The sequence below is a fragment of the Coloeus monedula genome, assembly GCF_965178545.1.
Source record: "Coloeus monedula genome assembly, chromosome: 5".
NCBI classification, from domain to species: domain Eukaryota; kingdom Metazoa; phylum Chordata; class Aves; order Passeriformes; family Corvidae; genus Coloeus; species Coloeus monedula.
The window spans coordinates 11,659,248-11,673,530 of record NC_138785.1 but is presented as its reverse complement, the minus strand read 5'-3'; the positions used below and the strand labels follow the sequence as shown (position 1 = coordinate 11,673,530).

At 40.2% G+C, this 14,283-nt stretch overlaps 1 protein-coding gene across 5 annotated transcripts in view; it reads left to right on the top strand.

Moving 5' to 3' along the window:
* INPP4B (inositol polyphosphate-4-phosphatase type II B) overlaps positions 1 to 14,283 on the top strand; it is a 337,675-nt gene that overhangs the window by 273,956 nt on the left and 49,436 nt on the right. For all 5 annotated transcript variants that reach the window (XM_082281863.1, XM_082281864.1, XM_082281862.1 and 2 more), the window contains 4 exons: positions 1,339 to 1,462; positions 2,379 to 2,496; positions 9,338 to 9,478; positions 12,175 to 12,272. In XM_082281863.1, coding sequence (XP_082137989.1) covers positions 1,339 to 1,462; positions 2,379 to 2,496; positions 9,338 to 9,478; positions 12,175 to 12,272 — 481 coding nt within the window. The remainder of the gene's footprint in view (positions 1 to 1,338; positions 1,463 to 2,378; positions 2,497 to 9,337; positions 9,479 to 12,174; positions 12,273 to 14,283) is intronic.

Sequence of the window (14,283 nt, the reverse complement as noted above, 5' to 3'; positions counted from 1 at the left end):
GAAAATAAATAGTAAACAGAAGTCCATCGTACTTTTATCACTGAGTCAGAGAAGAAGGTCTGCAGGGGACTGGAAAAGTTGCCTAATTTCACCTTTGCACAAAGAAAGCTCCAGAAATCTTTTTTTACACTTCATAGGTTATATAGTTCTTAAGTCTAGCTTTGATTATGTCTTGCTGATATTCAAAATCACAGAATCACAGAATAGGTAGGGTTGGAAGGGACCTCTGGAGATCATCCAGTCCAACCCCCCTGCCAAGGCAAAGACACCCACAGCAGGTGACACAGGAACACACCCAGGTGGGGTTGGAATGTATCCAGAGAGGGAGACTCCACAATCTCCTTGGTCAGCCTATTCCAGTGCTCTGCCATCCTCAGTGTAGAGAAGTTCTTCCTCACATTGGAAGGTGGAACGTCTTGTGTTTTAGTTTATGGCCTTTGCTCCTTGTCCTGTCACTGGGCACCACTGAAAAGAGTCTGGCACCATCCTCTGGGCACCCACCTTTGTGATACTTATGTGCATTAATGAGATCCCCTTCAGTCTTCTCCAGACTGAACAAGCCCAGCTCCCGCAGTCCCTCCACATACGAGAAATGATCCAGACCCCTCATCACCTTTGTGTCCCTCCTAAGGACCCTCTCCAGTAGCTCCTTGTCTTTCTTGTCCTAATAAGCCCAGAACTGAACACAGCACTCCAGATGTGGCCTCACTAGGCACTGGCTAGACAGCATCCAGGCTAGGGATTTTTTTTTCTCCTGGTGACCTTGGAAATAGAGAACAGATAATTTTTTTTCAGTTTGTAACAGTATTTTAAGTGTTTGAAGACTATTAGCATGTCTCTCCTCAGAACTGTCTTCCCTTGGTAAATAACTGAAGCTCTTTACATCTTCTCCTGTAGATCATGTATTTCAGAAGGATTTTTCTCTAAATATTTTATTTAATTTCTCCCATAAGTTATGCGTTGCAACTTCCAAGGAGATTCAGTTGCATTAGATGTTGAACCACTTTCAAATCCATCATAATTCACAGTCTTATGTGTTTAAAGCCTGACAAGTGAGGTTCTGGTCTGATTTATGTCAGTAAATAACACACAATGCCACAAAACAAATTACTCTTATCTAATATAAATTAAGGGAATATTTCACTACTTTATATACCAAAAAAAAGCATCAATAATATACTATTGTGAAATCATGTATATAGTCACTAAACAGAAATATCTATGCTGTTTTCTCAAATATCTAGATGTTACCTCTGTTGTGTATAACGATAGCAAGCCTCATTTTAACTATTTGTTGTGTAACAGTACACCTCTTAATTGCATGTGTCTTAATTATAGCTCGCTGGATTGGTCTGTGGATTCATAATCAAATTGCACACAGGTTTACATGATCAAGGATTTTTACAACAGCTTCATACTGTTGGATTGCTCGTGCAATATGAAGGACTCCTTAGTACATATAGTAAGTATTGTTCTTGGACAAAGTTCCTTCTGTCCCCAGCCCAGAAGTTTAGCCAGAAAGTCCTTATTTTAACCTCTGCTCTGCTTCCAGTAATTTGGCTTGTTGAATCAAATATTATCCTTATGAGACAGTAGACTTGCACATAATAGCACAGCTGAAGTCATTGACACTGTGTTGTCAATTCTGCAGCAAAAATGATTCATCTATTTTATTCTGAGTTCCTCTGAGAACATGACCTGCTAATTGTTCCATGCAGACCTGACCCAAAATACCAGGTTTATAAAGCTGATACTGCCTGTATCAGCCTCAGCCCTGATCACCAGTGCTGATAATGTGAGGATAGCCTGAAAACTGTTTAATTCCTAGTTTGTTACAGATACCATTATTTGATAGATATTAAAAAGGACATTTGGAGGGACAAATTGCCTTATGTTTCAAACTTTGAGCTAGATCTATTGGCATCATTCCCCAAATCAGAGATTGTGATCAAAGTAAAGGAATTTAGCATTTGTACAGCTCTTTAATGCAGTTGCTCACTTGGAGATTGCTGTCTTCTCCCTTTTGCATGATGCTCATTGTTGTTATTCTCAAAACCTTTGTCCTCCATCAGCAGGACAGCCTTTTAAACACTTTCAGAATAGAAAAAAAAAAAGGCTTTTCTGAGGTTATTCTATGCCTATATAGAGCAAGCTGATTTTCAGAGTTGCCTAATACTCATAGTTACCATTTAGGCCACAGAATTGTCAGCAGTTCTAGAAATCAGTCTGGTTTTATGTAGGTTACTTTAATGTGGATTTAGGACTGTGATTTTTAGATGCACAAACTGGAAAATATAATCCTTGTATTGCTTTACTATAACCTATCCAGTGACTGATCTGCCAACTCTGTTAATAAACTCTTTAATCTTATCATGTAGGTGAAGAAGCAGGGATGCTGGAGGACATGGCTGTGGGCATTTCAGATTTGCAGAAAGTAATGTTTAAAGTCATTGAAGCCAAATCAGAAGATTTTTTGCCTATTATAACTGGAAGGCGGTAAGAACTTTGTTTCCTGGAGTCCAGGAAACAAAGCTACAGTTTTAATCTGTAGCCCATGAAACCCAGCTAATGGTTTTCTTGTTGCTGAATTCTATTTTATGGAAAGTGCAGCAGTTTTACTTTTCAGAAGGTGAGGTAGTAGGGATTTTAAAGGCTAGTAAGCTCTGGGTTACTCTCCTGATTAAAAGCTACAAGTTCCAGTTACTAATACGAATGTGTTGCGCAGAGCTGCTGGTGCAGTATTCATACACAGATACTGAATCCTAGACAGGTGGCAAGGTCATTATTTATAAATGTTGCCTCTAACTGAGAGACTTTGGTTTCGAATGTCCGGAATTTGTATTTCAGTGTGACAAATGAAATTGCAATTCCAAGAGCCTTGATTGTTTTAAAGGTGGAAACCAAAAAACTCAGATGCCAAAACATAGTGGTCAAGTTTAAAAAAGGAAGACTTTCTTAGCTGCTGAAAATCGCACAGGACATACACAACCTTAGAAATCCTTGCACAAAGCCACTTATACTTTATGAATCTCACATAAGTACTGCTGAATATCAGAACATAAACTGCAATACTCCACTAATTTTGGCTATTTGAGGGTTAACAAGATTGGAATGGATTTTTCATCATTATTATTATTCTAGTCTGAAGCTCCAAATGTTTTTACTTTTGCAGAAATCACTTCCTTAATAGTATCATTATTCTTAAGATGACTGTAAATTAAATTCAGCTAGAAGCAGCAACTTTTTGAAAATATGTTTCCTCTGAAGGGGGCTTTCACCACTGATTTACTTAATTATTCTGGATGATTCACTCTCATTGTATGGGCCTTCCAAGAAAGGACAGAAGTAAATAGCAGGAAGGCTGGAGTATGATAGGCAACACATTGGGAATAATTAGGAATAATTAGGATGTGTGGATAAAACAGAAGAAATACATCGTTTGTAAATCACAGCAGCCAAAAATCCTGAAATATCCAGCATCTACATTTACTGGCTTGCTGCCATTACTGTGGTACACTGAACTGTCACACCAGGAGGTCCTGGATTTGAAGGAGATCTGAGCTTTCAGCTGCCTCAGGCATTCTGTATTGATGGAGCAGTCAGTGTTTAGGAAGAAGAGCTACAGCCTGTGATTGCTGTACTGTACTTACTGGCAGGTATTCACTGGATGGGATTGGTATCAGAAAAAAATAAAATCTATAAGGCTTATGTGGAGGAGTCCCATTCCTCTTAGAGCTGTGATGAGACTGCTCCTATCAGACAGCATTGGAAGTCAACCATAAAAAGAGAAGATAGTGAAAAACCTAGTTATTTTCCAATAATTGTTTAAGAAACCCTCAATTTTTAGATCAGTTTGGTTGTTACATGGTGTGGCTCGATAAATGAGACTAAAAGACTGTAGAAATGCAAGACAGAAAATCAAGCTACAAATTCTTATCTTGAAGAGTCAGCATTTTCACTTGTAATTGTTTTTTCTAGAGAAGTACTTACGCCTGAGATTCTGTGTGCACAAACAAATCAATCCAAAGTGTGTGGCACTGTCTAGCACTGACCTGCTGGTGTGGGTGGCTGACACTGGCCACCCAGGGGAGGTGAAGTTCTGTTCAAGAACTCACGTTCTTTTATTAGAGGCCAAAATATTCACTTTTTGAACATTCTTTACAAAATCACAGAATATTTTGAGTTGGAAGGGTCCCACAAGCATCATCAAGTCCAACTCCTGGCCCTGCACAGGATATCCCAAGAATCACACCCAGTGCCTGAGAGCTTTGCTCAAAAGCTTCTTGAACTCTGTCAGGCTTGGTGCTGTGACACTTCCCTGGGGAGCCTGTTCAACCTGCTCAACTGCTTTGGGTGAAGAACCTTGTCCTGATATCCAACCTAAACCTCCCCTGACAGAATTTCATGCAATTCCCTTGGGTCCTGTCACTGGTCACCACAGAGAAGATTTTAGTGCCTGCTCCTCTGCTTCCCCTTGTGATGAAGTTAAAACTGCAATGAGGTCTCCCCTCAGTCTCCTCCAGGCTGGACAGACCAAGTGACCTCAGCCACTCCTCACACACCTTTCCCTCAAGCCCCTTCACCATCCTCGTGGCCCTCCTTTGGACCCTCTCTAATGGCTTCATGTCTTTTTTATATTGTGGCACCCGAAACTGCTCCCAGCACTGGAGGTGAGGCCGCCCCAGTGCAGAGCAGAGCGGGACAATCCCCTCTCTTGCCCAGCTGGCAATGCCGTGCCTGATGCCCCCAGGACACAGCTGGCCCTCTTGGCTGCCAGGGCACCGCTGACTCACATTCAACTTTCCATCAGCCAGGACCCCCAGATCCCTTTGCACAGTGCTGCTCTCCAGCCTCTCATTCCCCAGTATGTCTGTACATCCCGGGTTGCCCCATGCCAGGTGCAGAATCTGGCCCTTCACTTGTTAAACTTCCTACAATTGATGACTGCTCATCTCTCTAATTTGTTGAGGTCTCTCTGCAGGGCTTCTCTGCCCTTGAGGGAGTTGACAACTCCTCCCAATTTACTGTCATCAGCAAATTTACTTAGTATTCCTCTGAGTTCTGCATCCAGGTCATTAATGAAGATGTTGAAGAGCACAGGGCCAAGGATGGAGCCCTGCAGAACCCCACTAGTCACTGGACACCAGCCTGATGTCACCCCATTCCCTATAACCCTTTGTGCCCAACCCGTAAGCCAGCTGCTCACCCATTACATAACACAGTTATCTAGCTGTGTGCTGGACATTTTGTCCCAAAGGATACTGTGAGAGATTGTATCAAAAGAATGGCGCAAGTCCAAAAAGGTTATGTCTACTGGCTTTCCTAGATCAACTAGGTGGGTTTATTTGATAGAATGCAGCTCTGAAAGCTGACCGTATCCTGAGCTGCATCACAAGCAGTGTGGCCAGCAGGTCAAGGGAGATGGTTTTCCCTCTCTATTCTACTCTCATGACACCCCACCTGCAGTACTTCAGCGTGCAGCTCTGGGACCCCACATAAGGACATCAACCTATTGGAGTCCAGAGGACTTAATGAAGATGATGAGAGGGCTGGAGCATTTCTCATGTGGAGACAGACTGAGAGACTTGGGGTTGTTCAGCTTGGAGAAGACAAGGCTCCAGGGAAACCTTACAGTATCTTCCAGTACCTAATGGGGCTACAAGAGAGCTGGAGAGGGACTTTTTTACAAGGCCATGGAGAGATAGGAAAGGGGGAATGGATTCAAACTAAAAGAGGGCAGGTTTAGATTAGATGTTAGGAGGAAATTCTTTGCTGTGAGGGTGGTGAGGGACTCAGACAGGTTGCACTATGAAGTTATTGATGCCCCATCCTTGGAACTGCTCATGGCCAGGTTGGATGGAGCTCTGAGCAATCTGGTCTAATGAAAGGTGTCCCTGCCCACAGTAGAGTTGAAACAAGATGATCTTTAATGTCCCTTCCAGCCCAAACCGTTGTGCACATTAATTCTGAGGTATCAGTCACTGACACCATGTTTTCAAGGAAGCCCAAAACTGGACCAGCACTTAAAACCACACTGAGGTGATCTAAAACATTGCACTCAGCTGAAAGAAGAGCTGGGTAAAGAACCTCCGAGCTGAGTTGCTGTGACTGACCATGTGTGCATTTTTTTTCTTTTACAAAGCAAAGTCCATGTAAATGACTTGTTTTGGGTTTGCTGCAATGAGCTAAAGGTGTGCAATTTCAGCCAACACAAAACAGCTGCAGGATCCATGACCTCGAGCTGTGTTGGGGGCTACTTTTTAGAAGTCTTCTAACAGGACTACAAGTGTTCGTCTATCATCATATGTGATGATTACAAATATTAGAGAATAATGCAAAGAAAGTTAGAGAGGGATATTTTTAAGCAGTCCTGCTTAGGCAAATAAGATACATTTAAATATTTAAGACCTAAACTTACAGAATTTTTTCTTAAATAGATGAAGATTTATTATTTAGTCTCTTAAAACACATGCTTGATTTCTCCACTCTTTTTTCCTGAAAGGTCATTAAATGTTAAAAAGTATGTACTGATTTTTCCATCTCACTGGAAAATGTTGTACCCACCTAATCCATCTCCTGCCAAAATCACCTAATGTCTCTGCACTGAATCTAGCCATAAAAGAGAGAAAGCGTATGATAATAAAATTTACTGTTGTATTGCTTTTTCTTCTTTAAGTAGAATCATAGACCTGTAAGATCTTTGGTAAACTGATGTCAAACAAGTCCTCCGGATTTCAGTACTTTGAATTGTTCCTTTTTTTTCTTCACCTGACTTCAGTCCTATTTCTGGACTTTCTAGACAGCTCTGTCATAGCTTTATAGCCTTTTCGTTACATAGTCAGAAATGCATTGTTTTCATTGCGCAATTGGTAACAGACTTTTTTAAATTACCAAGGATTATCTCTAAGACTTCAAAAGTGTTTTGAAAAGGAAAAAAAAAAAAGAAAAGAAAGGACAAGGGGAAAGTCTCAAATTGTTCTGATGCCAATTTATCAAGCATAAAGGTCAGCATTTCTCAATGTTCTTTCACATGCAGAGATTTGTAGTGATTTTGGGAGTAGTGAAATGTAACAATGCAGTGATTTGGTGGCATTTTGGTTCTGTAGCGCATGCTCTTTGAATTAGACTAAACCAACATTTATTCTCAAGTTCATCAAAGCACTCCATCACAGGAGTGTTCTGGTAGCACTTGACAGCAGCCAGGAGGGCTCTCAGGCAGGCTGAGAATTAATGCTGCTATGTAGAGGTCTGTCATGGCGGAGTTGGATGGTAAAGTGCCACAACCTTCCCAAAAGCGTCTCCAGGAGGAAGCCGCTCGATGCAGCCACCACACTTGCACACACATGTACACACATACATCGGATAGCTCGCAAAACAGTCCGACGATGAAGGAGCAGGAAGGGTCTTTGCATGGGGTTCTATGGGAGAGATTTATGAGAGCCACGCTTGTGCAAGGTTCCAGAGAAGCAGGCCTTGAACAATGAGGGGGGCCAGGGTTATATAGGGGAGCAGAGAGAACACCAGGGACCAATGATCTGAGGGCAGGGGGACGTTGTAAAGGCGGGGCCAGGGTAAGGGAACCAGTAGGGAAACTCTGAGAGCGTGGCAATGGGGCGTATAAGGTAACAAGGGGTGGAGCGGACAACAGAGCCAACCAGGGAAGCAGGACTGGGGTACATTAACATAACAGAACAGAGCATAACGTAGAAAGGAACCTAGGAGTTGTCCCACCATAGGGCTCCCTTCATTCCTTGACCAGCAGGCCGGCCCACTGGCCTCCACAGAGGTCATGGGAACCACATTCTTTACTATCCTTTTAGCTAGCTCTCTACTTCTTGCACATTAATTAAACAAGACACAAACTTACCTGGGAAGTAGAACTACTTTGTTTCCCCCCGAGACATGTATTGTCCATGCAGGACTGATACTCCCTCTCAGTCAGGAACATCTGGCATCTGCTCAAAGACTGCATGCCAGTTCTAGCCTGTACTAAACAGATGCTGCTGTCCTTGCTGAATGCAATTATATTGCAGTCACAGGTCTGCACTGGATCCATTTTACTTTGTTCTCAGATATATGAGCAGGATAAACTTTAAACATGACCAGTGACTCTTCCAAGTGGAACCTCTTTATCCAAACACTTGAGCTGGTGCCACTCGTCCCTCAAGCTTGCCAAAGGTGTCAGAGCTACTGCAGAAACTGACCTTTATCATCAAGGTTTTCTGTCTTTTCTCACCCAGATTCTCCATGTCAATGATCCAGATGGCATATTTATTCTTTAGCAAGTATGTGATTGATTGTAAGAGTTGGATTATAAGATTGAAATAAGAGTTGGAGGGACTTCATGATTATTTAAATAGGTACAAACAATTATCCATCTTAAATTTACATACAAAACTTGTGTGACTTCCTTGGCCTGGCTTCTGTAGGCAGGATAGATCTTCCTTCCTTCCTGTTGCTATAATACCCCTCGGTGGTGGTGTCGTATTCCAAATGTTCTCTGCAGGAGTGAAAATTTCAGTCTCCATTATCAGTCACCCCTCTCTGATTAAAATGCCAGATCCTGGAAACAAATGGATTTGCTTCTAGTCTGTTCTTTTTTGATTAGGCTGATTGCTCTAACAATAAAAGCAAAGTTAGCAGCATCCCATTGTTTCTGTTGTGGGGTCAGGCATCCGTTCTCAAAGGCAGGTGAAATCCAACTTGGGGCTTCCACGTGATCAGAATTTGGCCTGGCAGCCAAAGTAGCACATTTTTCATAAAGTCAGACCAAACACAAATATAATCTACTGTATATCATATCCCTTCTCCTAAAACAGGATTCATGTTTGTGTAATGAGCCTTCAGTTATGTTCACAGAGACAATTTTGTTATTGGTGATGCTTTCTACACCCAGGGAGAAAATCCAGCCACTGAAGAAAACAGAGTTTCACTTTGAGTTTTTGTGAAAGGTTTTTGCTCATATTACTTTTAGAGTAGATACCAGATCAAGTTGTTACTTTGGAACGAAGTTGTTTTTGTAACTCAGCAAGATGCATTTTAAGAGTTGAGGTATTCTTATTGATATTTTGCTAGCAGAGGATTTTTTTGCTGCTTTCTGTCTTAGTAATTTCATTCTTTTCACTTCAGTAAAGAAGTTAGTGTATGGTTACCTGCCTTTCTTCATATAGCTTGGTTATGCTCTGAAGACAAGCAAGCTGAATCATCCTTTTTCATGGTTCAATTAAGGGAAAAAAGGAGGGATTTATAAGTCTACACATTCTCTATAATTTATGAAGATTATTTTAAGCAAACCAATCAAGAACTCCATCCTTATTCTTGTTTTTATTTTTCCTAGTGAACATTACATTATAGAAGTCCAGCTTCCAGCAAAGATGTTTGAGCTGCTGCCACAAGAGATTAAAGAAGGAAAGCTGCTTCGCATGTATCCAGTGCTCTTTAATGTTGGAATCAATGAACAGCAAACACTGGCAGAGAGGTAGGAAAAAATCATGTTTCATTTTCTGTCCAAGTACTACATGCTGGTACAGGATATCTCTCAGGATTAAAAAGAAATCTTTTTTGTTATTTGCTCTTGGACCGTCTCACATTGACTCAGTGTATATTTTAAAAGGCATTAAAGGAAATAATCACAGGCTGTGAAGCAATGCAGAACAATGAAAAAGTCCAAATGAAGATAGGACCATAAGCAGGGCTTCGTTTCACAGAGTTGGTGCCATGTTTCTCTTGGACACAGATGCAAAATGGATTTCTGTTTCACAGATGCAGAATTTTGTTTGTATGCAGTACTTTGAAATTCTCAAACAAGAGTCTGAAAAATAAAAATTCTTATCTCTTAAAGGTGAGGTTGAAGAGTCTGGACAAGTCATATGCTAGATAAATTTTCTCAGGGTTTTTTTTTGTTTTTTTTTTTTTTTTCCATTTTTTTCCAGGGTTGTGGAATGGTAGGTAATAATAGGGAATGCATTAGTAGTATGTGTGTAGAAACATGAAAGCTGATGAAGTTCTGATATTTTATTATTACTCCTCTGCAACAGATTGCTGGAAGCTAATTAATTAGTATAATAACAGTCAAAGTTTCACCAACGTAATAATTTTTTCTTCCAAGAGAAGTGTATCTGTCAGTCATGTTAAATTACCACATTTGTGCAGGGCTAAAACTGCAAGGTAGAAGTCAAGATGTCAACACAGACAGCTACTTTTTTTAAACTTTTTTTCTAGCTGCTTTTATTAACATAGCATCCAAAATACATAATACTTGTCTTTAGATTGCATTTGCTAGAAGCTCAAGAGCAAAAGTATAGCTGGAGAAATAGAGGGAGGCAGTGAAAATCCTTAACCTGCACAATAGGCAAAAATTTAAGCACCCCAGGAGTTTCACCTCCTGTTCTTTGTAGAGAGCCAAGTAAAATCAGTCTGTTAAAGAAGACCATCAGGTATGTTTGTGGATGTTTATTGGAGACTTTTCCAAGATGAGTGGTGATATGTGAGAAAATTTAGGCAGAAAATTGAAATGGGAGACAGACTGAATCAAAAGACAGTATGAACTGGCATTTTACTGGTGAAAGACTTGGGTAGTTGGTTAGAGAATTTGGGAACTTCTTGAAAATGAAAATAGGTTATTCTTGATGCCATAAAGAGGAAAGTGCTGAGAGAAGTGACCTGGCAAAAGTGATAATGTGCAAAAGCATGACAGTTGTGAGTAGGGCACATCTAATTTTCCAAAATAAGAGAGAAGGCAGTATGTGGTAACCAAGAAGCAAGTTGGTGAGAGCTTACATGGGTGGGATAGGCAGGAGGGATTGAGTGTTACAAGTGTTCTGAAGAAAGATTTGACAAGGTTTAAAAATGGCCTGATTACATGGGGACTTGTAGAGGAGTTGGCATGAAAAAATGCCTGGCTTGCAGGTGAAGTGGCAGGAGGTACTGTTCACAGTGGTCATTTTACATTGTGCACAAAGAAAGCCATGAGAGAAAAAATAATACCCGCATATCTATAAATATGGATATGTACTAATATCTACCAAGCAAATCAATTCAATGCAGAAGCAGCTTTCCTACATGCAGTTACAGTCTGCTTTTGTCTTAATTAAAAATATTGCTTAACTCCTAAAGTTGCACATTTGTTTTTGAGACTGAAAACTCCACATGATTTTTGGTTAAAAATATGGGGGCTTTTGTGGGATATAGAACATGAGAATATAAAAACATTTTTGTGGCAAATTTCTAGGAAATGTTACTCTATTAGATAAAAACATCTCCTTTTTTTGTTGTTTTTTGATAGAATACACTTGAGATTATTTCTGATTTAAAGGAAACATTCTCATGTGACAGTGCAGCAGTGGCTACTGAGGAAGTAGCCGAGTCTTCTCCCTCTTTGTCCAATTTAAATATTTGCTTCACTTGTACACAATGTAGCAGTATATTTGGTATCTTCTGGTTTGTGTCCCCATTTCTCTACCTGAGTTTCTCACTTACCTGCCCATGCCTCTCTTCCTTTACTCCTCCATTTCAATTTCAAAGCTATTCTAAAGATGAAATGCAAAAACTTGGCCCTAACTGCCCAGGGGACATTCCTGTCTTTACAATCACATCTCCTGTAGTACCATGAGAGGTACCATGAGATTTATTTTTTTGGAGGGTGAAACTTGGCTGTTGTAGAAATCCTGGTCTTAGAGAGAAAGATATTTGTTGCTATAGCTATAGTTAGTTTGTAGATAAGCTTTTCTTCCATCTTGTGTCTCTTCAGTATTGTCCAGCTCTTGTAGAAATTCATATACTTAAGCAACAGCAGCAGTAAGAGATGGAGGAGTTGGTGTTCTCTGCCTATGGTCCCATTTGGAATCCCCCCAGGATGCTTTTTCATTTATTCAGGATTTGTGAGGGCAAAAATAATAAGTGCCTTACTGCACATTTGTAAATGGATTACTATGTTAATAAATTTTTGGATGAATTATCCATCAGTGATGATCTCATTTCCAAAAATTAGTTCCAAAGCACACAAGAACTTAACTACTGCACGTTTGACAAAATCTAATACATTCAGCACTACAAAGCAAGCAATATAAAATCAAAGTTATTTCTTTATGCAAAGATAATGGTGACGGATAATTTATCTTTGTTTTGGTTTGTGGGTTTGGGTTCTTTTTCATAATTTATTGTGCATTTTCTTAGGTTTGGAGATACCACTTTGCAGGAAAACATTAACCAGGAAAACTTAGAACTTCTCAAAGAATATTACAAGTTATTTACGGAAAAAATGCCTCCTGATTGTGAGTACAAAACAATGCAATATCCAGATGGCTTTGAAAAGCTTTGATGGGTAAAAGGTTATAAGACAGTAATATTAGCAGAATCACATAACTTGTTCCATAAATTTAAACATTTTGTATCTGTACACAGCCCTGCTGATGTCAAGAATGAATTCAGGCCCAATGCCACAGCAGAAGCTACAGAGAGAATGAAACAGAGTAATGATGAACTGAACAGCTATTTTAAGTTATTAAAATAATAAGTGTCTTAATATTTCAAGTAAAGGACAGTCTGAATCTACTGTATTTGGACAGAAATATTCAGTGGGAAATGTCATCAGTTTCGGTCATTCCCTCTGTTCTTATTCTGAAAATGTACTGAGGTTTGGTGAATCACTGAGAAATCTGCAGATGCAAATACAGGCAAAGAACCACATCATCAAAATATGAATAACAAGGTTTCATTAGACTAGGCCCTGTATGCCAATTTTATAGACATTCGATATCATAAACATTACTATGCTCTTAATTCTGACTGTCGAAAGCAAGGACTGAAAAGACATTTGCATCAATCTAATCCTGTTAAAGTAGTTTTAATGCCCAAACTATAGTCTCAAATGTTGCAGATTAAAGAGCCTGATTTTTAAATCCTGTGTAAAGCTATGATATGTCACTGTGTATGAATACATGTTTATCTTTTATATCAAGATGATTTTAATTTGTTAATAATTTTGACAGAAACAAAAGCTCTGTTCCTAAAAGGTGGGCAGGATGCCCATCCATCCACCCACAGACCTAGTATTTCTAGGATGTCTACAGAGAGACTCACACAAGTTGGGTAATTAATTCAGGGGAATCTTGCCAAGAAAATATCCTTGATAAACTAACCTCGTCTAGAGTTAGGACTAAGGTAGATCTGCTACCTCATAAATTGATTCGATTATATAAATGCACAAATTTGCATGCAGATAGTATTGGCGGCTTTTCATTAACAGAATTTAAACTTGTACTGCCTTCCTGCAGGATTATTAGTGAGCCACACGGTTCCTGGACTTCTTTCAGACTGTGCAGGCTTTTGAGAACTAATCTTGTCTAGTTCATCATCTCTTTTCTGGTTATTATAACCTTCTTTCTTCTTTCTTTTTTCTCGACCTTAAAGATCTGAGTCTCTTCTTTATACAAATTTTTATAGAACACAAAGCACCTGTTGGTTCCATTGCCCTCCCAGTAGTTGCCTGCCATTATACAGAATCACTCTTCTGCCTTGGAGGAATGTGCCTTTTAAACCAGCCCGCTGGGAAAAAAGTGAAGCCCTCAAACTTGTTCATTTGGGGGACAACTTTAATCCCTCCCCTGTTCCCCCACCTCTGGAAGACAAACCTCCATACAGAGCTGGCAGCAGCCCCAGTGCTGTAGCCAAGTGAGAGGCATTCAGTGTTGAAGGCTCTTTGATGGTTTTGTCCCACCTTTCCGGATAATTTCCTGTACTGCCAAATCTGTGCTACAAAATGAATGCAGGACCCTGTTCCCAAAGCTGTTAGTTCCAGACGGTGGTCATAAAGCCCAGCAGAATTTGAGGACTCACAGCCCTGTTTGCCAGGCTGTTGCATCCACCTCTGGCAGCCTCCCTCGCCTGCTGCTTCATTCATATATTCCCTATAAAAAATTCAGTTTTCCACTCCCAGAAAGGTATTGCCACCTTTGCTATTAGTTTTCCTCTCGTGTCTGTATTTTCTCTTGCCAGTAAGATTCTTGCTTGTAACTAAGCAAACACTGACTTTCTATCTTCTTTAAGATGAACATACACTCCATCATTCACCTGTTTCTTAATATCTTATGTTCTTTTATCAGAAACGGAAAATAGGAGTGTGTTCCCAGAAAGATTCCTACCAAAATGCTGGCCAAATATAGCTCTGGTTGAGGGACCCATGTGGTACCGCTTTTATAGAAAAGCTGTCTTGGTTTGAAAGACAGGTGTCTGCTAAGGAAGGCAGAAGCCTCCCTTGGAATGGCAGATGCAACTCTCTTCCCT